Raw genomic sequence first — 24,401 nt, 5'->3', positions numbered from 1 at the left:
ACCTCGGCCGGCTAGTTTTTTGTATTTTTTAGTAGAGACGGGGTTTCACCATGTTAGCCAGGATGGTCTCGATCTCCTGACCTCGTGATCCGCCTGTCTCGGCCTCCCAAAGTACTGGGATTACAGGCTTGAGCCACCGCGCCCAGCCGCGAGTCATATTTCTAAAAGCTTGGGTATACAGTAAATATTAGCTCCTGGGCTGCTGGGCCTGGAAGGGGTATTGTCCTCCTATTTCTCAGAATTTGTTTATTTATTTAATGAAGGAGGGTTATAGGTACAACCAGTTTAAAGATGGAAATTTTTAGAGTGCAGGCTGGAATTTAGGGTAAGCCAAGCAGACTTGTCCAAGCAGCTCTTTTGGGGAGGCCAGAGTCCTGTACCAATGTCCTCAGGCACGTTCAGCAGCTGCTGGGGGAGTGCTGGACAGGATTAAAGCACAGGAGAACTTTCTGGATGATAGAAATGCTCTGTATCTTGAAAGGAGGTAGGTTACATGGGTAATGCATTTGTTAAAACTTATCAAAATGTACACTTCAAATCTGTGCATTTCACTGAATATAAATTATGCCTCAAATTAAAAACATTTTTCGAAAGACAGATGGGCCAGGCGCGGTGGCACACGCCTGTAATCCCAACACCTTGGGAGGCCGAGGTGGGCGGATCACAAGGTCAAGAGATTGAGACCATTCTGGCTAACATGGTGAAACCCCATCTCCACTAAAAATACAAAAAATTAGCTGCGCGTGGTGGCACACGCCTGTAGTCCTAGCTACTCAGGAGGCTGAGGCAGGAAAATCATTTGAACCCAGGAGGTGGAAGTCGCAGCTAGCCAAGATCATGCCACTGCACTCTAGCCTGGCCTGGCAACAGAGTGAGGCTCTGTCTCAAAAAAAAAAGAAAAAAAAAAAAAAGCCCTGAGGTGGAAGATTGCCTAGTGGGCTCTAAGAACACCAAGGAGGCCCCAGAAGACTGGAGCAGAAACAAAGCGAGGGAGGCGGCAGAGCCAGATCACAGAGGGCAAGTGTTAGCAAATTTGTTCTGTGAAGGGCCAGAGAGTAAATATTTGAGGCTTTGGGGGTCACGTGGCCTCCATCATAACTAGGGAATACTGCTATTGTAGTGTGAAAGCAGCCATAGACAATACGTAACATATGAGTGTGGTTGTGTTCCAATGAAACTTTATTTACAACAACAGCTGGCTAACTTGCCATCCAGCTACTGTTTGCCAGCACCTGATGTAGGACCCTGCAGGTCATTATATGGATTTGAGCATCGACTTTGAATGAGATGGGAGGAGGGGAGAAAAAGATTTTGAGCATAAGCTCTGAAAGGACCCCTTTCCCTGTTGCATTGAGATCACGGGGTACACAAGGGTGGAAGCAAGAGAGGGAGCGAGGAAAACAGAAGGCTGATGCAGTAATCCAAGGGGAGATGATGGTGACATTTTGGGTCGGGGTGTTGGCATTGTCATTGATAAGAAATCATTATATTCCGAATATATTTAGAAGACTGAGCCAGCAGGATTCGCTCATGGCAAAGGTGGTAAGGTACAAGAGAAGAAGAGTCAAGGGAAACTCTGAGGCCTTTAGCCTAGCAACTGGCAGGATGGAGGCGAAAGAGTAAGAGTTCAGTTTCGGACATGTAATGAGATACCACGTAGACATTCTTGTGGATGAAAACCCTTGAACTGATGTAATCAAGTCAGGTCAGACTGGAAATATAAATTTGGGAGTTGTTGGGGTTTAAATGTTAATACATGGGACCAAGGATTGACTGTAGATAGAGAACTAAGGAGGTCAAAAGACTGAGCATTTCACTAACAAAAGGCAGGGCAGTAAGAAGGAGCCTGCAAAGGAGACTGAGCTAGCAGAGTAGGAGGAAGAGACTTGGCAGCCAGAAAACCAAGTAAGTGATATATGTCAAGGACTGAGGGGCATCAGATGCAGGCAGAGAAATGCCATGGGGCGGGGTCACCACAGAGAACACATTCCCAGGCAATGCCCAGCACAGCCATTGGGGCAGGGCTGCCCCTGAGACCCTGGACCTATAGAGCCACCAGTGTGCAATGCCAGGCCAGGAGAGCTGCATGCACAGGACTCCAACCAGTGAGAGTCAGGGCATGGGCTTCACCCAGTAAAGCTATGGGGGTGGAGCCACCTGGAGCCTTGGGGACCCAACCCTCACCCCAGTGTGGCTGGAAGGTGAGACATAAAGTCAAAGACTATCCTCAAGCCTCAAGATTAAATGTTGCTTCCCCTGGTGGGTTTTGGACTTACTTGGGACTAAGCTACTTCTTCTTTCCTATTTGTCCCTTTTAAATGGGAATATCTATCCTATTCCACCATTGTATTCTGGAAGCATGTAGTTTGTTTGACAGCTGGAGGGAAATTTGGCTTAGGATGAATCATACCTTGAGTTGGTCTTACCCACGTTTACAGGAGACTTTGGACTTAGATGGAATGAATGTGTTAAGAACATGAATTTGAGAAACCAGGGGTGGAATGCTATGCTATGATCTGAATGTGTCCTTCAAAATTCATGTGCTGAAACTTACTGGCCAATGAGATATTAAAAGGTAGGACCTTTAGATGATTAAGTCTTGAAGGCAGAGCCCTCACGGATGGGATCAGCATCCTTATAAAAAGACTGATGGAGTTTGGTGGCTTTTTGTCCTTCCACCTTCTGCCAAGTGAGAACATAACTAGATACCACCTTGAAGCAGAGCAGCTTTTACCACTCAACTTGCCAGCACCTTCATCTCAGACCTCCCAGCCTCCAGAACCATAGGAAATGTTTCTGTTGTTTATAAATGACCCAGTCTCAGGTATTTTGTTATAGCAGCACAAATGGACAAAAGCCAGTGCTTAATTTAGCCCCATACAGCCTAGCTCTACCCTGCTGTAGCCATCTTCTGCAGTAACAGGAGTGCAGACTGCAAACTTCCACAGGCTCTTCTTGACCACTGATTGACCCCTTGTAGATACAAAATCAGAAGGGCTTTACCTGTTGCTTTGGTGGAATCTTAGTCCACATTCTCTACTCATCTGGACTAAGGCTTACTGCATTTCCATCAAATCAATATGACAGCCTATTAGACAAAAGGCATTTTTCCCTGGATGGGGAGGTTGAAACAATGAGCACCTGGTGGTCACAGAACACTCTACAGACTACAGTTTACATTCCTGGCTGTATTGAGCTTCTATTCCTTCTAGATTCACTTCTCCATCATACCTGTCCTCTGCAGCTGACTGTGGATAGGGCTCTACAGCCTATATCAAACCTTTGTTCAGATGACATGAGATCATCTCCCAAAGGGGAAGGAAGTAAGGCACAGGCATGAAAATGCTACCGTTTTATGAAATGACAGGGCAATGGGAGAAGGAAATGAAGAGCCCAAAGAGTGAGGACTTCTGCTGTAGACAGCTGCTTGTGAGGGGGTTGGCTGGCTCTGTCCTCTTCTCAGCTTGCAGGCCAGTGCTTGCACACCAGTCCACGTGGACAAGCTGGCCTGGCCCTCACACAGGCCTGGGCCATGGCAAGAGCACAGCAGGATCAGCTCAGGCAGTGCCTGAATAGGAAGGGCCTAGGGAGGAGCCAGGTGCTGCTTCACACCAATGGAAACCGGAAGGGCTTTGCAAATAGGAGTCTGTCTTTTCACACTATGGAATTCTCAAATATCTGTCACCAATGCAAAGAAAGGTTCTCAAGAATTTATTATAAAATAGACCAATGACACAACATAAGCTTACACATTAATATTTACATTATATTCAAAATATATTACAGCTTTAATTTATGAACAGAAATATCCTGTCTTTTCTTCTTTTTCTTTTCTGCTTTCTTTGCATCATTGATTTGCATTTTTACTTGATCTTGTAATTTAGAAAAGAATGCTTGAGAGGACTTTAAGGCTTTGTCTTTACCTTCATCCTGCAATTAAAAACAACACATGCTTATGCTGTAAAATGTACTTATAAGTGAAAAAAGTCAAAAATAGTACATCACCATTACAACAACGTATACAACCATAAATATGAAAAAGGACTAGAATTACAGAAAACTAAATCAGTTAGCATAGAAGTATTCTGTACTGCTACAATGTTCTTATAATCTGAGAGAGAAAGGAGTGAAAGACAAACTGCTGCCAGTACCCAGGTTATTGTGAGGACCCTACATGAAAAACTCCAGAACACTAAAGGTTGCGGTTCCAGCCAGTCAGCAGCATGCGTCTCCATCCCGCAGGTGGGCTGTCGGCTGGCTCAGACATTCCAGTCACCCAGTTATCCACTTCCCCCACAAAGGTCCCCTTGAGCAATTTTCTTTCCCTTGTCCTTACCTTTATGAAGGAAGCTTTGCCAGTTTTGGTCAGCTGTTTTAACTTCTCCGAAGCTACTGCTTTGCTGTATTTCCCTGCTTGATCTACACTGCTCTTTTCAAGCAGTTTTCTCCGCTTCTCCTTCTCTTTTATTTTCATACGCTTTTGATATTTCTTTTTCCTTCGCTCTCGTTTCTTGTCTGTAGCTGTTTTTTCAGCAGCTGTTTTTATATCTCCAGCTTTATTTTTCTCCTATTAAAAAAATAACCACCAACATATTCGTTAATCAAGTTTAACAACTAGGAAACTGGAATGGAAGAAACTGCAGGGTAGGTAGCGAGCAGGCTGTGCGTCTGTGGCCAAGTGCACGAAGATGCAGAGCAATCCCCACCTACATTCCAGTGAGCATTGGTAACTCAGTTCTCTAAAACCTGAAATGCATTCTTTGACAGCACAGACTCTTACAGTGACGGTTCAGTTCCCAAACTAATTCACAAGAAGGCAACATGGAGAGTTGGGTTTTCAACCTATCAGCACAAGAGGAGCCAGCCCTCCACAGCATTTAGATTCCAATGGGCTTCAGGGACATGCCAGAGGCAGCCTCAGCTCTGAGCTGCTAATGACAGCAACCGGACTGAGGACAGAGTGCAGAGACCAAGGAACTGAGGAAGGGAAGGGAAACATCTCTCTAGTGAGGATCAATTTTATCTCTTTTCTCCTCAACTGCCAGCCTATCCTGCCAGGGCTGTCACCAGCACTGAGGTGGCGGAGGCTCAGACAGAAGGGGTGAGTGAGTGTAGGTGTAGCAAATCAAGTGAGGAGGGAAAAAGAAGGCCCTGCTGCTAAGCCAGCCAGGAAGATGAGCACCTGGCAGAAACCATTATTACTGTGTGAGGCATGAGCTTCAGTGTTCACATGGCAGGGATTGCTGCATTTCATAACCAAATGCTCAATTCTAGATTCAGATTCCATTACTAATTAGCATTACATGAATAAAATAAGGAGGAAATGCTGATACTAAACTATTGCTAGTATATACGCAATGCAAGCAATTTGTTTCAAACTTAATATCACTGCTAGTATTTGGATTGGATTATAACAAGATATTGATACTAGCTATTTTAAAACTGCTCTTATGGTAACTCTCAAACTGTACCTCATAATAAAGCCAGAATATAGGAGACTGGTATTTGAATATTGTAACATTACTAGTTTGCTTATACTTAGAAACTGCTGAGATACACTGGAATAAGAACTACAAATGCAAGGCAAATGACATTAAATAAATGGAGTCTGGCTAAAATCAACTAACTTGTAACAAATATTTAAGGTTTCAACACTGGCTTCTTACCTTGATCTCCTCTGGCGCCAGGAGAGCTGCATCACTAACACTCACTGGGGCTACTTCCTCCATGGTTATGGCTGGCAGATTTGACACAACTTTAATCTCTGGTACAGGCTAGAAAAGAGATAATATATTCAATGGGAAGCCAGAAGGGACTCTCACACAAAATGTGTGAACTGTGAACCTATTAACTTAAAGTATAATATATAAAATACTTTATGGAGATTATCCTTGTTTTCACTTGCTTGAAAGTCAGCAAACCTACTGGAGGCTATTTAAAACGTCAGATATGGTAACAGCCAAAGTCCTAAGTGGACTGGCATGACGGCAGTGCTGAGGGGCGGCACTGCTTCAGGATCTCAGACACCTGGGTATTTTAGGGTTTTCCGTCTCAAAACCATTCCAACAGCACGTATTTCTACATTTTTCCATAACATTTCTGTCATCTTCAAACATCAGTTCTTCCATCTCTTCCTCAACTATTCCTATCTACCATGCATGTGGACATTCTCAAACAACCATTAATGCTGTTTGGTAAGATGTACTGATTTCTATTATCTTGATTTTGCTTGCAGAAAAAAACGCTAGCTCTAAGAAGTATATGGAAAAAGATGCAAGGAAAGATGTTTATGGGAACAAGAGTCAAAAACAGACTACTGATAAATTTCTTCATCTTTCAACTACTGAAAACATCTCCATAAACATAAATATGAAATAATACTGAACTATTTTGAAAAACTAAAACAGTATCAAAATCAATCAAAGCTATCAATTACAAAAAGGGGGAAAGGATGCAATGTTAACTGAAGGACCATCTGCTTCAGATTTTTGTCTTTTTTTGAAAGAACTACCCAAGAAATCCAGTAATTAAAACAGGTTTCATACTGATCCCGTGATTAAAATGGTGACTATGTATTGCAATTACACTAGTATTCTTTCTTCCTCATCAACATCCTGTCCGTGGAGTTATTTGCTCAAGGGAACTTCACAAAGAACAAAACCATAAACACAATAGGATCCTGGATTCTAAGTGAGAGAAAAATGAGAGTGTGAAAGAAATCATTTCTTCCACTGGACACCATTCAACTGTTACTAAAAACACTGTATTCCATTCTAGCATTTAAAGAAATTAGCTGGGCATGGTGGTGCATGCCTGTAGTCCCAGCTACTCGAGAGGCTATACTTCTTAGAGCTAGCGTTTTTTTCTGTAAGCAAAATCAAGATAATAGAAATCAGTAAATCTCCGTATTTCTCGAGAGGCTGAGGCAGGAGAACCGCTTAAACTCGGGAGACAGAGGTTGCAGTGAGCCAAGATTGTGTACTCCAGCCTGGGCAATAGAGTGAGATTGTCTCAAAAAAAAGAAAAAAAAAAAAGCCACAAAAAATGATAGCTGTGATTGGTAAATGGAGTCTACAGAGATGGTGTGTGAAATACCAACCAGAACATGAAAAAAGTAGTATCAAGGAGAACCTACACTAGCAATTCTACATTTCTTATGGGAAAAAAGAAAGGCTTTTCATTTGGGGCACACAGACACAAATACATTCACTTCTCCTTCACTTCCCAATATTCCAAGGAATGTCTAACAGCTTCCCTGCATTAGATCCTAGCTAGTGCAAGGAACAGAGTGGAACACTAGATGCATTTTGTGCTGCCTGAAGACAAGTAGAGAGCAATGAACAACTAGCGAATGACTGCAAACGTGCAATGCAGCTATGAGGAAAAGAGGCCGAGTGGTGAGACATGCAGCAAGGCGGGAAGAGCAGTCTACCCTAGGTAGGGAGCCAAGGAACATCTGCAAGGAGGGGAAAGCGTCTAGCCTAGGCAATAAGAAGGAGCCAGCCATGCCAAAAAGGAGGTGCAGCCTACTGGGCCAGGGGGAAGAGCACAGCGAAAAAGCGTAAGGGACTTGGCCTGCTGAAGGAATCAGAAGATCAGTGGGGCTGGGGGTAGCAAGCCAAGGGAGACCAAAGGGGTGGGAAGAGCCAGATCACACAGGTAAGGCCCAGAAAGGGCACACGTCCTTCACCTCAGTAAGACCTGCTGGACAAGAGGAGTTGAGAAATTCTACTCATCTCTTCACCTGTTTATTTCACACAACCCAGAGTAGGGACTTTGGGAATCTAAAGATGGCTCCTGCCATCAAGAACTTATTAGCATGTAATTACAACTGGATTAAAAGCATACATATACACCAAAAAAACAAACAAAACAAAACAGGTAAAAAAGCTTATTGTCTGAGAAGACAAAATATCTGCATGGGAAAAAATCACCTAGTCATCAACTAATAAGAAAGGATCTTGGAGATTAGCTCTTCTGTACAGATGAAGCGTGAAGTGATTGCCTGTATCATAAAGCTAGTTAGGAGCAGAACTCAACTCAGGTTCTGACTTCTAGACTAGTCCTTAATTCATGACATTCTATTTCAGACAACAACACAGGCACCAAAGGCAACATGTGAACAAGTACCAAAGGATGATATAAGCATGTTTTACGGGTTCACAGAAGCTGGTGAGTAGGAGATGAGGCTCCAAGGAGTAGACAGGTAGAGCCAAGTCTGGGTGACAGACAGACAGGGGAGGAGTATTTGAGAGGGTTGGGTGTGGTGAGGGAACATCATGCAGCGGAGACAGCATGGGCCCAGAGTTAGTTCTCACCCTCCCACCTCCTAACCCAGGTTTTCTCCCCTGAGAAATGGAAACTATAGTACCTGCCTCAGTGTTGTGTGCATTAAGTGTTTATGTAAAGACACATACATATTAATGTATATAATATGACACATAGCAGATACTCCATAAATGTTGGGTATAGATATCCATACATCTCCAAACCCATTATACAATGAAAATGCAAGAAGACCGAGAGGGTAGGGAAGGAAGGAGTCCCTGTGGCTATGGCTGAGGGTCTTTTAAAGTGTGAGGTAAGTTAAAATAGTAAGAGGCAGTAGTAGTGTGATGCCTGACTATGCCAGCTCCAGCTGGCAGGGGCTCACTGAAGATCCGAGTAGAGCCAGAACTGTCATGGAACCAGAACTTTGCCTTCCTCATGGAGACCCTGCCTGGAATTTACAGGAAATTACTACAAGTTTGTATCCTGAAACGAAATAAAGAGCTAGTCTCACAAAGGATCAAAGCTATGAAAGTCACCCTGCTCTAGCTATACACTGAACTGTTAACACACTTACCGGTTTAGGGATAAAGTGGAAGTTTGAGAGGGCATCCAATTTTAAGAAGAGGGAATCCATCATCTTCTGAATTTCTACATGCTCTGGATTTTCTTCTTCTGCTGTTTTTTGCTTGGGAAATAAGTTCAACAAGTTAAACTAAGCGACTTGATATATATCACAGGACAAAACACTAAAGGTCAATGAGGGTATTCCCAACTTCTCATCACCAAAGCTTCAGCTACAAGGAAACATTCCAAAAGCAAAATTAAAAGCAACAGTACCATGAGGGTTCCAGCACCTTCCAGAGATGTGGTGTACATTTTAGGAGCTACAGTAACCATTACCTCTAATATTCAGAACTTAAAATTTTTTTTTTTTTTGAGACGGAGTCTCGCTCTGTCGCCCAGGCTGGAGTGCTGTGGCCGGATCTCGGCTCACTGCAAGCTCCGCCTCCCGGGTTCACGCCATTCTCCTGCCTCAGCCTCCCGAGCAGCTGGGACTACAGGCGCCCACCACCTCGCCCGGCTAGTTTTTTTTGTATTTTTTAGTAGAGACGGGGTTTCACCGTGTTAGCCAGGATGGTCTCGATCTCCTGACCTCGTGATCCACCCGACTCGGCCACTTAAAATTTTAACTACCTTGGTATTTACTTCTGTCAAAAATTAAGCTGTTCCTCCTAAGATAGCCACAGTTTTGGTTTTTTTTTTAAAGGAAAATAGCAAGTGACAACAAGTGTTGGCAAGGATGAAGAAACTGGAACCCTTGTGCACTGTTGATAGGTAGGAATGTAAAATGATGCGGTCAAGTGGCAACAAGCTTGGCAGGTCTTCAAAAAGCTACACAGAGAATTACCATCTGACCCAGCAATGCCACTCCTCGGTGTACAACCAAGAGAATTAAAAACAGATACTCAAACAAATACATGTACACGGCACTATTAACAGTCGGAAACAGCCCGAATGTCCATCAGTGGATGAGCAGATAAACTGCGGTACACACACAATGAATACTGTGCAACCATAAAAAAGAAATGAAGCACTGACAAATGCCAGTCTTGAAAACATGATACTCAACGAAAGTTGTCAGAAATGGAAGGCCACATATGGCATGGTTCCATTTCATATCAAATACCCAAAATAGGCAAGTCCACAGAGAAAGAATGCAGACCGGGGCTTGTTGGGGCTGGGGCAAGTGAGGAAAGGGTGGCAACTGCTTATGGCATATGGGGCTTTATTGTGGGCTGATAAAAATGTTTTAGAATGAGATACACTTAGTAGTTACATAACACTGTCCTAAATGCTCCAAATTTGTTCACTCAAGTGGTTGATTTTATGTTATATAAATCTCACATCAATTAAAAAGAAAAAAAAAAGGCCCAGCACGGTGGCTGGCTGGGCACAGTGGCTCATGCCTGTAATCCCAGCACTTTGGGAGGCTGAGGCAGGCAGATCATGAGGTCAGGAGATCGAGACCATCCTGGCCAACATAATGAAACCCTGTCTCTACTAAAATACAAAAAATTAGCCGGGCTTGGTGGCGTGCGCCTGTAATCCCAGTTACTCAGGAGGCTGAGGCAGGGAAATTGCTTGGACCTAAGAGGCAGAGATTGCAGTGAGCTTAGGTCGCGCTACTGCACTCCAGCCTGGTGACAGAGCAAGACTCTGTCTCGAAAAAAAAAAGAAAAAAAAAAGGCCCAGCACGGTGGCTGGCTGGGCACAGTGGCTCATGCCTGTAATCCCAGCACTTTGGGAGGCTGAGGCAGGCAGATCATGAGGTCAGGAGATCGAGACCATCCTGGCCAACATAATGAAACCCTGTCTCTACTAAAATACAAAAAATTAGCCGGGCTTGGTGGCGTGCGCCTGTAATCCCAGTTACTCAGGAGGCTGAGGCAGGGAAATTGCTTGGACCTAAGAGGCAGAGATTGCAGTGAGCTTAGGTCGCGCTACTGCACTCCAGCCTGGTGACAGAGCAAGACTCTGTCTCGAAAAAAAAAAAAGAAAAAAGAAAAAAAACAAATGTTAATATAGACTTCATAAAATTATTCAAATATCCATTTGGATGATAGCGACTTTTTTTTTCTTTTATTTACATGTAATGTGTTAAAGATTTATTCTGACAAATCACATTGAAAAAACTGACAGCAATTTTAATTATGTTGAAGAGAAAAAGTAAATTTCATGCTTCTCTCTCTTTCCCCTTTGGCCCCAAATGCTTATTCTAAATGCCTAAGAGGTCTTTTTGTTTTTTGTTATTAAGACACGAAAAAAAAAAAAAACCAGCAGAACTAGGAAACGATAGGCTCTTTGCCTCCTGATCCTGATGATAAAGATGCATCCAGGTCTGTTTCCAATGTCCATCATCAGCACCCACCTTCCAGCCATAGTCAGGCATCACGCTACTATCGCTTCTTACTATTTTAACTTACCTCACACTTTAAAAAATCCTAAACATGTCCTTTTACCTCATTCTAGATAACAATAGCTGTAAAATCAAGTATGTAGCTATATATTTGCTATATAGCATTTTTCTGAGCCACTTTATATACACAACTGTGAGTAAAAGCTCCTACATGTGCTGTTTACCATCATTTCACTTCCAGAATTAGCCTGGCTACTAGAACTCCAAGTCCATCCTCAAAAACTTCTGAACTGGCTGTTGACTTCTAAGAGAGAAATGAAACTAACATTTAGAGCTGGCATAAACTATTGCATTACATATATAATTTTTAACTCTCATGGTCACCAAATACTTTCTGTTACTGAATCTCCTCAAAGATTCAAATGAAACTGTACGTATCCTCCTTCAGCTACCACCTTGGATTGCAAAGCAGCCAGGAAGAATTTTAATTCAAATCTTCTCAGTTCTTCAATTTCACAGTGGCATCAGGGCAATTTGCTGTTGCTAACTGAAGGGCATTCATTAACAAAATCTGTTGGGAATCATAAATGGCTTCTGCAGGAAAAAAATGCCATCTGATCCCTAAGTACATATTAACCACATTCCCACTAAATCAAATGTGAAGGAATAATTCGATTATTATATCAGCATACAATATTCCTAGGAATATGACCTTGTCCTATTATTTAACCAGAGATTTCTTTTCTTTTCTTTTTTTTTTTTTTTGAGATGGAGTCTCGCTCTGTCACCCAGGCTGGAGAGCAATGGTGCGATCTCGGCTCACTGCAACCTCCACTTCCCTGGTTCAAGCAATTCTCCTGCCTCAGCTTCCCAAGTAACTGGGATTACAGGCACACGCCACCACACCTGTCTAATTTTTTCATACTTTTAGTAGAGACGGGGTTTCACCATGTTGGCCAGACAGGTCTCAAACTCCTGACCTCAAGCAATCTGCCCGCCTCAGCCTCCCAAAGTGCTGGGATTACAGGTACGTGCCACTACGCCCAGCCCAGAGACTTTAGTTAAGTGAAAGAAAAAACAGACCTAAAAATCAGAATGAATTCATAATCATGTAAAATATATCAGTTATTTCAAAATATCAATGAGAAATGGTTTTAAAGTTGTAGCACCACCATAATAATTGCTGGAAAGCTAATAATTAGTTGTAAAAGTATCAGGTGACCAAAGCCTAATTGCAAAGCAACCCTCACATAAAGTGGGAATATTAGAACCCTTCTATTCCTAGCATGCTCTTTTTTTTTTTTTTTTTTGGGAGACGGAGTCTCGCTCTGTCGCCCAGGCTGGAGTGCAGTGGCGCGATCTGGGCTCACTGCAAGCTCCGCCCCCCAGGTTCACGCTATTCTCCTGCCTCAGCCTCCGGAGTAGCTGGGACTACAGGCACCCGCCACCACGCCGGGCTAATTTTTTGTAGTTTTAGTAGAGACAGGGTTTCACCGTGTTAACCAAGATGGTCTCGATCTCCTGATGTCGTGATCCACCCGCCTCGGCCTCCCAAAGTGCTGGGATTACAGGCGCGAGCCACCGCGCCCACATGCTCTGTCTTATACTTAAATGATGTAGCTGAAGAGCTCAAGATTTCCGTTTCATGATTTCAACAGTCACAAAAAGCCTAGTTCTCTACTTCTATTTCTTTAATAATGACGGTTTTGCCTTACAGGCTTCCTCACCTGGTTGAGTTTGATGTACTCCTGTTCATAAATTTCAGCAAGGCTCAATTTACTCTTCTCATGGTCTAAGGTTAAACGCTTTTTATATTCATATGCATCCTCTTTAGGTTTTTCTTTACGTACTACATCATCCCAAGCCTGAAACATAAAGGGCAGGTAGAACATAACAAAACCTACAATTTATTTCTAGGTTCACTTAAGAATCTTCCTCTGGAATATTGTTATAATAAATATTATCAATATATTAATAAATTATCATTAATATATAATAGTAAATTGTAAATATATTATTGTTATAATATTTATTATTGCTCATTATTCCAGAGTAAGCAAATTATAGCAAAAAGAAAATTTTCAACTTCTGAAATAACTATTCAAGTCACAAAGAATAAACATTAGGAAAGCAAAGGCGGCAGTACTCAAATATCTTTTTCTGTTTTTTGTTTTAAATGAGTCTTCCTCGTTACCAACTTTAATTCCACATTTCCCCAACAGTTTGTTTAAAAGTCAAGCCTTGAGTTAGCTTATCACGTTTCATTTCAAATTTTAAGATGTTCTGCACATGATACTCACCCTTCAAACCCTTTCTATTTTAGACCCACAAGTGTAGGCAAACATTATACACGTTATAAAGCCATTTCTTACTATACATGCCATATATCTAAGTTTTATTCTGTTTACAAAATCAGATCAATTCTTTAACAAAAACCACTAGGCTTTTAACATTTGAAAAAATACACTACTGAGAAATGGTTTTAAATTGTAGTACTACCACAATGTTAGAGTTTGAATGTCCCCTCCAAAATTCATTTTGAAACTTAATCCCTGATGTGGCAACACTGAGATGTGGGGCCTTCTAGGACGTGACTGGATCACCAGGGTTCTGCCCTCATGAATGGCAGTTGCATTTATGATTAATGGGTTATCATTGGTGGGGGATGGTGGCTCTTAAGAAGAGCAAGAGCCACCTGAGCCAGCATCTTAGCGTGCTCAGCCCTTTCACCCTGTGATGCCCTGCACCACCTTGGGACTCTGCAGAATCCCCTCTGGTAAGAAGGCTCCTCGACCTCGGACTCCTCGGCCTCCATAACTGTATTCCTTTTCTTTATAAGTTACCCAGTTTCAGATATTCTGTTATAAGCAACAGGAAAAAGACTAAGACATATATAGTGAGTAATCTGCCACACCAGATACTGTGCCTAAGCCAAGGGTTCTGGCTGCAACCACCACAGGTCAGCCACCAGCTTCATTAAGCACCGCCCAAAAGGTCAGCAAGACTAATGGCTTCTGGCTCCTCTCAGGCACAATACTCATCTTTCCTAGGTACTACTAAAGAGCAGCACCTCACACAACAAAAGCTGACTAGGTAGCCTAGATTTAAGGTTTGTGAACACTAAGTGAAAATAAAAAGCAATAGTCCCACTCTCAAAGTACTCTCACATTATTTCTAAAATTTCAGTGACATTTCAATTAAGTTAAATTTAATTCTTACTGACCTGATCTCTTATCCTCTGTTTAATGATATCTTCCAGTTGAAGGGTGGTTTCCTCTGTAATCACAGGTGCTAAAGGAAATACAACATTTATTCATTAAGTAGATATCCACTAGACCACTGATTCTCACATGGCAGTCCTTGGACCCACAGCGTCAGCAACACGTGGGAACTTGTTAGAAATGCAAATTCCTGGACCACCCCCATACCTCCTGAATGGGAAAGTGGGGAAGAGGGACAGCTATCTGTGCTTTAATAAGCCTTGTGATGCTCCCTGAAGTTTGAAAACCACAAAACTAGGATACATATGGTAGTAAGTGCTAATACTTTATCCAAGGTACCCAAGGACTCTTCCTCTCTTTTCCATTCTCTCTTCCATTGAAATAAAATGAAAACTCACTTTGACTTAATGGGTACAAGAAAGAAGGCAATGAGATGACCACGGTTTCAGGTTGGAGTTCAAAATGTAATCAGTGGACCGTGACAGGATGCAAGCCTTTGACACAGATTACTGCAAAAAACTTGATTACAAACTATACATGAGGTATCATCAGTGTATTGATGTTAAATTTTTGGGGTGGATTAATGGTATTGTGATTATATAGGAGAATGTCCTAGTTCTTAGAAGATATCTGCAAAAGCACTTAAAAGTGAAGTGCCATGAGACTGGCAACTTACTTAAAAAAAGGGCACATATACAATCTTACATATGCTGAGGAGAGAAAGGAGATACAATAAAATGGTAACTGGTGAATCCAGTTGAATAGCATATAGATGTTCACTGTAACATTTTTTCAACTTTTCTGTGTTTATAAATTGTTTTTTTCTTTTTTGACAGAGTGTTGCTCTATCGTCCAGGCTGGAGTACATCGGCATGACCTTGACTCACTGCAACCTCCCCTTTCCGGGTTCAAGGGATTCTCCTGCCTGAGCCTTCCGAGTAGATGGGATTACAGGCACCTGCCACCATACCCGGCTGATTTTTGTATTTTTAGTAGAGACGGGGTTTCACCATGTTGGCCACGCTGGTCTCAAACTCCTGACCTCAGGTGATCTGTCTGCCTCGGTCTCCCAAAGTGCTGGGATTACAGGCAAGAGCCACCGTGCCAAGCCATGTGTTTACAAGTTTTTAAAATAAAAAGTTGAGGGAAAAGAAACATCACCCCAAATCTTTGTATGAAATGGAACCATGGAAAAAGCACAGACACGACCACTTTACAGAAGAGGGCACCGTACCCATCCGGACAGCATGGTCAAAGTGCAGGGTCTCCTCCAGGAGGCTGTTCTCTGGCCTCTTCTGTGCTGTCACTTCCCCCTGAAGCTGCCACGGCTTTTTTTCTAACAACTCTTTTTCTAAAGATGCAATTTTTTCATTCATCTAAGAAAGAGACAAAATAATTAGTATACATTTAGAAAATAAAATTACACTTATATTTGTGTAAAAGCAAAAATACTTTAAAAAGTGGGAAAGCAAGAAATGTACTATTCTACAATTCTGTTCTTGCCATCTTTTTATTCTGTCAATGACTTCCTATTTCTGCTGCCTATGGTGGGGTGAGCTGCAAACAATTTCTTTTCCTCACTGATTTGTTTATTTTTATTTTTTTTTTTTTTGAGACGGAGTCTTGCTCTTTCGCCCGGGCTGGAGTGCAGTGGCCGGATCTCAGCTCACTGCAAGCTCCGCCTCCCGGGTTTTACGCCATTCTCCTGCCTCAGCCTCCGGAGTAGCTGGGACTACAGGCGCCCGCCACCTTGCCCGGCTAGTTTTTTGTATTTTTAGTAGAGACGGGGTTTCACCGTGTTAGCCAGGATGGTCTCGATCTCCTGACCTCGTGATCCGCCCATCTCGGCCTCCCAAAGTGCTGGGATTACAGGCTTGAGCCACTGCGCCTGGCCTCCTCACTGATTTAAAATGCCATGTTTATAATATACTAAACTCCCCAGAAGCATTTGGGTTTGTTTCTGGGCTCTATTTTATTCAAGTGATCTATCTATTCGCAAGTTAAGTAATTCTTTGATTAGAATATTAGTATCTGAGTCTGACCCTTTTGACTCCAAACTCAAATTCTTATTCTAACTCCTGTTTTTACATTTTTTTGAGGCAGAGTCTCACTCTGTCGCCTAGGCTGGAGTGCAGTGGTCTTAGCTCACTGCAACTTCCGTCTCCTGAGCAATTCTCCTGCCTCAGCCTCCCGAGTAGCTGGGATTACAGGCGTGTGCCACTATGCCCAGCTAATTTTTGTATTTTTTAGTAGAGACGGAGTTTCACCAAGTGCTGGGATTAGAGGCGTGAGCCACCGCGCCGGGTCATTATCTCTAACTTCTAAAAGACAACAATGATGACTTCAGTGTATAAAATGCCAGCCTTTTCAGCTATCTTACAGAATTCTCTTATTTTCCTAATATCAATTCAGTTTATCCACCGGTTTCCTCTCCAAATACTAACGCATTCGTTTTCACTTCTAGTGGAATATAAATACATCTGCAGGATTCCTAATCTTTTTTTTTTTTTTTTTTTGAGACAGTCTCACTTGGTTGCCTAGGCTGGAGAGCAGCTGCGTGATCTCAGCTCACTGCAACCTCCACCTCCCAGGTTCAAGCAATCCTCTCTCCTCAGACCCCCAAATAACTGGGACCACAGGCACGTGCAACCACGCCTGACTAATTTTTGTATTTTTTGTAGAGACAAGGTCTTACCATGTTGCCCAGGCTGGTCTCGAACTCCTGAGCTCAAGCAATCCTCCTACCTTGGTCTCCCAAAGTGCTGGGATTATAGGCATGAGCCACCACCCCTGGCAGTTTTCCTAATCTCTTATCTTTATCTTTTGTAGTTACACTGGCTTATGAGTCTAAAAGAATGTTAATCAACAGTGGTAACTGTAATACTGGACATCTTGTCTCATTCCTAATCTTAAAGGGATGCTTCTAGAATTTCACCCATCATGCATGATGGCAGCTTTTGGCTTAGATATATTTGTATTCCACTAGGAGTGAAAAAAAATTAGAAATGTATATTGAATTTTATCAAATGTCTTTCTGACATATGGAGGTGACCATATGTTTTTTTCTCCTTAATGTCTTGCAGTCAGGAATCATACTAGATTTTCTAATACTGATTCAAGAGAATAAGGTTCATGCAGTTGTGTGGCATAATTCTTCCACTGTGCTACAGGATTTTTGCAACCCTGTTCATGAATTAGACTGTGTGTGTGTCTGTGTGTGTGTGTGTGTGTGTGTTTTAATGCTACCTTTGTCAGGTTTGGGTTTTCATGTCCTAACAGTTTAAAAAAAAAAGTTTGAAAGTTCTACTTTATTCTTTATATGTGGAAACTGAAATAAATTATTTGTGATTTATTGAAACTTAACTTGAAGGTCTGATGTAATTTCACAATAAAACCAAACCTTCCTTTCTTTATTTGTTGGGGGAGGGCGGGAGGAGTGGGGTGGAAGGACACTAACTCATTGATATTTTATAATGGTGCTTTTTTTCCCTTAGAATTTCTCTAACTTCTGGGGACAATCTGACAACCACGGATTTAATTCAGATTCTCAAATTTTAAAAACAATTATTTTGATATTCTTGGTATCTTTTATTATCTGCCTATTCTCAATTTTTTTTTTTTTTTTTTACACAGTCTCTAGCTCTGTTGCCCAGGCTGGAGTGCTGTGGTGCAATCATAGCTAGACTACAGCCTTGAACTCTTGGACTCAAGAGATCCTCCCCCATCCGCCTCTCGAGTAGCAAACACTATAGGCACACACTACTATGCCCAGCTAATTTTTTTAACTTTTAGTGGAGATGGGCTTTTGCCCCGTTGCCCAGGTTGGTCTTGAATTCCTGGGCTCAAAACAATCCTCCCTCCTTAGCCTCCCAAAGTGCAGGTGTGAGCCACTGTGCCTGGCCCTATTCTCATTATTATTGTGATAAAAATTTTAAGGTAAATAAGTGATAGAGCCAAATTATTAGAGCCAGACTACATCTACAAAAATTAAATGAAATTTCACTTGTCTGAAATCATGACACAAAGAAACAATTTTTACCAACTTTGAAGATATGTTTGTGATGGTATAAATTAAAATTCTGGCTATTCGGCACTCACAAAAATCTGCGGAGCACCTTAAAGACACAGGTGGTGTCGGCCGGGCCCAGTGGCTCACGCCTGTAATCCCAGCACTTTAGGAGGCCGAGGAGGGTGGACCACCTGAGGTCAGGAGTTTCAGTCCAGCCTGGCCAACATGGTGAAACCCCGTCTCTACTAAAAATACAAAAAAATTAACTGGGCGTGGTGTAATCCCAACTACTCAGGAGGCTGAGGCAGGAGAATTGTTTGAACCTGGGAGGTGGAGGTTGCAGTGAGCTAAGATCACGCCACTGCACTCCAGCCTGGGTGACAAGAGTGAAACTCCATCTCAAAAAAAAAAGAAAAAAGAAACAAAAAAAACATACACGGTATCCTCCAAAGCAGTCAAAACAGTTAAGAGGCTCACAGGACAGCTTTATCAGGAGAGACATGCTATATATATAAAGACATTAGGGACAAAGGAAAAAACAACTATCTTTAAAGATTTTTTTTATTTTTGAGATAGAGTCGCACTCTGCCACCCAGGCTGGAATCCAGTGGCACCATCTCGGCTCACTGCAACCTCCGCCTCCTGGGTTCAAGGGATTCTTCTGCCTCAGCCTCTCGAGTAGCTGGGATTACAAGTGTCCGCCACCATGCCTGACTACTTTTTCTTTCTTTCTTTCTTTCTTTATTTTTTTTAGTAGAGATGGGGTTTTACCATGTTAGCTAGGCTGGCCTCGAACTCCTGACTTGAAGTGATCCACCTGCCTCAGCCTCCCAAAGTGCTGGGATTACAGGCATGAGCCACGGCGCCCAGCAGAAGCAACTATTTTACTCACAGGCCCCAAATTGAAATACAGGCACTGACTTTTGCTCATCAGATGCTTTTCATATGGCAAGATTTTTGGTTTTTTGTTTTTAAGACAAGGTCTTGCTCTGCCGCCCAGTCTAGAGAGCAGTGATGCAATCATAGCTCAACACAGCATCAACCTCCTAGGCTCAAGTGATCCTTCCACCTCAGCCACCAGAGTAGCTGGACTACAGGCACACATCACCATGCCCGGCTAATTTTTGTATTTTTGGTAGAGACAAGGTCTCACTATGTTGCCTAGGCTGGTTCTGAACTCCTGAGCTCAAGCGATCCTCTTGCTTCGGACTGCCAAAGTGCTAGGATTACAGGCATGAGCCACTGCACGTGGCCAAGATATCTGTTTTCAAAGGATGGTTAATAGTTTTCAAATGATGTTAATTGCAAGTATATTAAAAATTCCATAAATTACTAATTACCTTTTCCTGCCTTTTTTCAAAAGAGGATTTAACTTCATCAGAATTTTTCTTTACATTTAAAACACCTGTATCTTCAGTTTCCTCGTCATCTGGTAAAGCAAAGGTCACTCTTTTCAAGGTTTCTTTATGTTGTTTACCGTCTTCATTTTCTTCAAGGTCATCATCTTCATCCCTACAATATCAAAACTCTTATAAAAAGAAATACGCTACTTTCCATTAGAAAAACAAAAGGAAACAAATTTTCCCTTAATAAAGTTCTTCTTTTATATACCTAATGCAACCAAATACTCAGAACTTCCAAAATCATTCAGTTATTAAGGAACAAAAGGTATTATTTAGGTAAAATGCTATGTAAGAAACAGAACAGGGAGGCCGAGACGGGCGGATCACGAGGTCAGGAGATCGAGACCATCCTGGCTAACACAGTGAAACCCCCATCTCTACTAAAAATACAAAAAAAAAATTAGCCGGGCGTGATGGTGGGCGCCTGTAGTCCCAGCTACACGGGAGGCTGAGGCAGGAGAATGGCGTGAACCCAGGAGGCGGAGCTTGCAGTGAGTGGAGATCACGCCACTGCACTCCAGCCTGGGCAACAGAGCGAGACTCTGTCTCAAAAAAAAAAAAAAAAAAGAAACAGAATAAAAAGTGTCCAACATATAGAAAATAAATCATTCATCAATCTATAATACAAATCCCTTATCTCACAAAAATAACAGGATTTTATTGACACAAAACCAAATCAAAGTTCCTGGTAAGGAACGTTTGATTGTTACTACCAGCAATATTTTTCTTCATTAAGTGATATCTAATGTTCCTTTACATTCAGAGACTTTCCTCTGGCTATCTTAAGAATATCTGATACTAGAGAATCCAACATCTTAAGATAGACACATTTGATAACTATGCGTACACATACATGATTGGGCAATTCCAGCCTACAATATAAAGGATGGTTCAAAACACTCACGTTTCCGAAATACTTAGTTCTTCTGCTTCCTCTTCAGCAATTTCATCATCTTCTTTGTTTGAATTCAACTCATCATCATGAACACTTGTTATGTCTTCATCACTTTCAACTGGATCAAAAAAATCTTTGTATTTCAGATTTCTGGAACTTTTACCTGACTAAAAAGATTTTTAAAACTATTAATTAGGGATAGAAAAATATATTAACACATGCATATAGATTTGTATGTATATCGTATGTATATATTACTTTCTGACTTAACACTATGAGCTAATAACTAATAACTAGTTATTAGGTGAAAATGGCAACTAATAACACTACCACAAAACTGTAAGACCAACTGGAACATAAATTGAATGGAAGAACAGATTCATTTGTAACTGATAAGATAGAGCACAATATTTATCACTAAAACTTCTAACTACAATTAAATCTCCCCTAGAAAAAGAGAACGAAAGCTAATTTGAGGAGGAAAGTGCTCTCTCCTCTCTCAAAACTTTACCTTAAGTTTTTTACTTCCAAACAGTCCCCCTTCATCTTCATCAGAATCAATATCTTCAAAAAAATCAATATCTTCCTCCTCATCATCATTATCATCTTTTCGTTCCTCTTCTTTTTCTATGTTTTCTAAATAGGCCTCCATTTCGGAGAGTTTGAAGAATTTATCATCTACTACGGACTTTTCTCTAGGTTTTCCACGTCCTTTGTGTTGCACCTTGCTCTGCTGTTCCAATTTGCTGATATCAAAGTCAAGATCAGAATCCTCATCACTGAAAACTGGGCTTTTCCTCAGACCAGATTTGCTTGAGTTTTTAGTTCTCTCACCCACTTCAGGATCATCATCACCCATGTCTGACACTTCTTCCTCCTCTTCTAAATCTTCTAGGTCCTCCTGGTCATCAGCCTCTATCTCTGAACCATCCTCTTCACGTTCCTGTTCTTCATTCTCTGGGAGAAGACTGATGTCTTCATCATTAATTGTTTCACCAACTGCATTCTGGAAGTATTGTAAAATTGGTTCATTTTGCAATTCCAGTTGTTGCCAAATCTGCTCATCATCAAAATTTTCTATCACAAGTTTTTGCAAGGGGCTTCCATGGATCCTACCATTCTCTAATATTTTATTAAAGTCATAAAGCACTTTTGTTAAAGAAGTGAACTTTGATGCCAATCCATCTTGAATCCTATTGGGAGGAATTGAGATTTAGAATTATAGGCAATAATTTCACAGCACTCTTAATAAAAATTTAAAAACCCAACTCTTTTGTAAAATCAAATTTGAATGAAGTGTAAGTATAGATTCTGGCCCCCAACAACATATAAGCTGATGACCTACACTGATATATAAAACCTGTCAACCAAGTATCTGTGAATCAGCTGTATAGATTTTAGGCAGGAAAACCATTACAAATCTATTTGCTTGGAGATGTATAGTGAATTAACCTTACATGATCAATTCTGCTACATTATATACAACTCCATTCATTCATTCACTTATTCATTCAATGATCAACATTTGCTTTGGCTACAGTGATCAAGGAAAACCTCTCTTAGATGCCACATCTGAGGGGAAAGCTGTAGATAAGGAGACAGTCTTATAAAGATTGGGAAACATGTATTCCAGGCAGCAGAAATCCTCTAAGATGCAAATCCTCTAGAGGTGAGCTTGAGGAACAAAAAGGTGAGCACGGCTAAAGTGTGAAGGACGCAGAAGGTGAAGGTGGAAAGACTGATGGGACCCAAATCACGCATGGCTCAGGAGTAAGAGTTTGTCATTTAAAGTGTAAAGAGAAAACATTGTAAGCAGAGGGATGAAATGATGATTTACACGAAGGAAGAAGAAAGGGAGGAGGGAGGAGGAGGAAAGTACAGTGATTAGAAGGTTGATTGACGCAGCATTCCAGGCAAAGGATAATGGTGATGTAAACTGGAGTTAGAGCAATGAATATGCTTAGTTTGGAGGTAGAACTGACAGGACTGCTAAGGAATTAGATATAGAATAGAGAAAAACGAAGACAACAAAGTAGCAGCCTACTTTCATGTTTGAGAAACTGGAAAGACAGAAGTGCCATTTACTGAGATAGGGAAGGCTTGCGTGGTGGTGTCAGGCCTCTGAGTCGAAGCTCAGCCATTGTAACCCCTGTGACCTGCACATATAGGTCCAGGTGGCCTGCAGGAGCCAAGTAGTCTGGGGCAGCCGAAAAACCACCAAAGAAGTAAAACAGTCAGTTCCTGCCTTAACTGATTAACCAAGATTACAACATTCCTCCATTGTGACTTGTCCCTGCCCTACCTTAACTGATCAATGGACTTTGTGATATTCTTCTTCTGGACAGTAAGTCTTATGATCTCCCCACCACGTACCTTGTGACCCCCTCCTCTGTTAACAACAGATAACCACCTTTTACTGTAATTTTCCATTACCTACTCAACTCCTATAAAGTAACCTCTTCCCCATCACCGTTCGCTCTCTTTTCGGACTCAGCTCACTTGCACCCAAGTGAATAAACACTTTGTGTTGCTCACACAAACAAAGCCTGTTTTAGTGGTCTCTTCACATGGAGATGCTTGACAGGTGGAGCATAGGAAAAGGACTTCAGGGGATGGCAGAGTATGGGTGGGTAGAAACAACAATTCTATTAAACAGAAACAACAGCTCTGTTTTGGGCGCAGTGAATTTGAGATGCTTGACAGTACCAAAATTTTAAAAATCGTTAAAAGTTGCACAGTGCGGATATCCCAGTTGTGTGCTACTGAATTCAAATTAAGCAAAATCTGTAGTTGCTGTGAGTCGGGGTTTGAAATATAAATGAGTAATAATTTCATAGATCGTATTTGAAATTCTTCAACAAAATACATAGAAAACGCTTGTGCTGGGATGAGACATGAAAGTTCTAATTTTCAAGAAGCTTAGTCGTGGAGGGTAGACAGACAAGTGACAAGTTGGTACTTTCAATAAAGTATGCTAAGCACTGAGTGCTTTAGGAGCACACTGGAGGAAGGAGAAACCAACAGTTTTTGTGTAGAGGGATGCGGACGTAAGAAGACCAAGGGAAGCTTCTAGCCGTTAATAACTGAGGTTAGGGTGATTTCAGTAACACTCAACTGAGAGATCCATCTATACAAATGTTAACAATTTTTTAAATTTTGATAGCCTAGGAAAGTACATACTCCAAATTTGGGGAAAATTGATTTATCTTTCCCCTTACCTTCCCCCAGCTCCACAATTTGCAACCCGCGTCCACGTGAGACCCCGGTCGCACCCTGAGCCCGGGATCTGCGCACTTACGTGAGGAAGCACTCGGGCCGACCCGTGGCTTTGCCGACTTCTGCCAGACACCGCTCCAGGGTCCGTCGACGCCAGACCCGCGGGGCCATGGCTGTCAGCAACTCCCGACACAATGTGTGCATGCAAGGGAAGGGAGCTGCCCGGAAGCCGCTCGGCAAACAGGCGCCTAGCGCAACTTGGATGTGAGAGCCGAAAGTTCCGCTGCGCACAGGTTCCGGACTCGCCCTCAGCCAGAGCCAATGGCAGCGCGAGCGCTTTCCCTTCTGCAGGCGGACGGGAAACAAAAATCGCCATGATCGGTCCAAACGCCTTTGAACTCTCTCGAAACCTCGTTTTGCATTTTTCAGGGGCCCACAAAGGGTGACTCGTCCTGGCTATAAGTTTCTG

At 42.0% G+C, this 24,401-nt stretch overlaps 1 protein-coding gene across 1 annotated transcript; it reads right to left on the bottom strand.

The window, feature by feature from the left end:
• Positions 1 to 3,690: 3,690 nt before the first annotated feature.
• Positions 3,691 to 24,399, bottom strand: MPHOSPH10 (M-phase phosphoprotein 10). Its single transcript, XM_033175022.1, has 11 exons — positions 24,015 to 24,399; positions 21,228 to 21,909; positions 20,726 to 20,883; positions 19,759 to 19,930; positions 15,644 to 15,785; positions 14,412 to 14,479; positions 12,916 to 13,053; positions 8,846 to 8,956; positions 5,667 to 5,774; positions 4,337 to 4,567; positions 3,691 to 3,930 (listed from the first exon to the last, which is right to left on the bottom strand). The coding sequence occupies exons 1-11, from the start codon at positions 24,134 to 24,136 to the stop codon at positions 3,781 to 3,783; spliced, it is 2,082 nt and encodes a 693-aa protein (XP_033030913.1). The 5' UTR covers positions 24,137 to 24,399; the 3' UTR covers positions 3,691 to 3,780.
• Between the last annotated feature and the right edge of the window lie 2 nt (positions 24,400 to 24,401).

This window comes from Trachypithecus francoisi, unplaced genomic scaffold (genome assembly GCF_009764315.1).
Source record: "Trachypithecus francoisi isolate TF-2019V2 unplaced genomic scaffold, Tfra_2.0 Lachesis_group17, whole genome shotgun sequence".
NCBI lineage: Eukaryota > Metazoa > Chordata > Mammalia > Primates > Cercopithecidae > Trachypithecus > Trachypithecus francoisi.
Note: the sequence above shows the minus strand (reverse complement) of the source record. Positions and strands in the feature narration are given on the sequence as shown.

Excerpts from the sequence above, each read along its gene's own strand:
- MPHOSPH10 (XM_033175022.1), bottom strand. The coding sequence starts at position 24,136 with ATGCACACATTGTGTCGGGAGTTGCTGACAGCCATGGCCCCGCGGGTC. Across the intron at positions 8,957-12,915 it reads AGTACATCAAACTCAACCAG|CAAAAAACAGCAGAAGAAGA; the intron begins GTGAGGAAGCCT and ends TTATTTCCCAAG. Across the intron at positions 5,775-8,845 it reads TCCACTTTATCCCTAAACCG|CCTGTACCAGAGATTAAAGT; the intron begins GTAAGTGTGTTA and ends TCTCTTTTCTAG.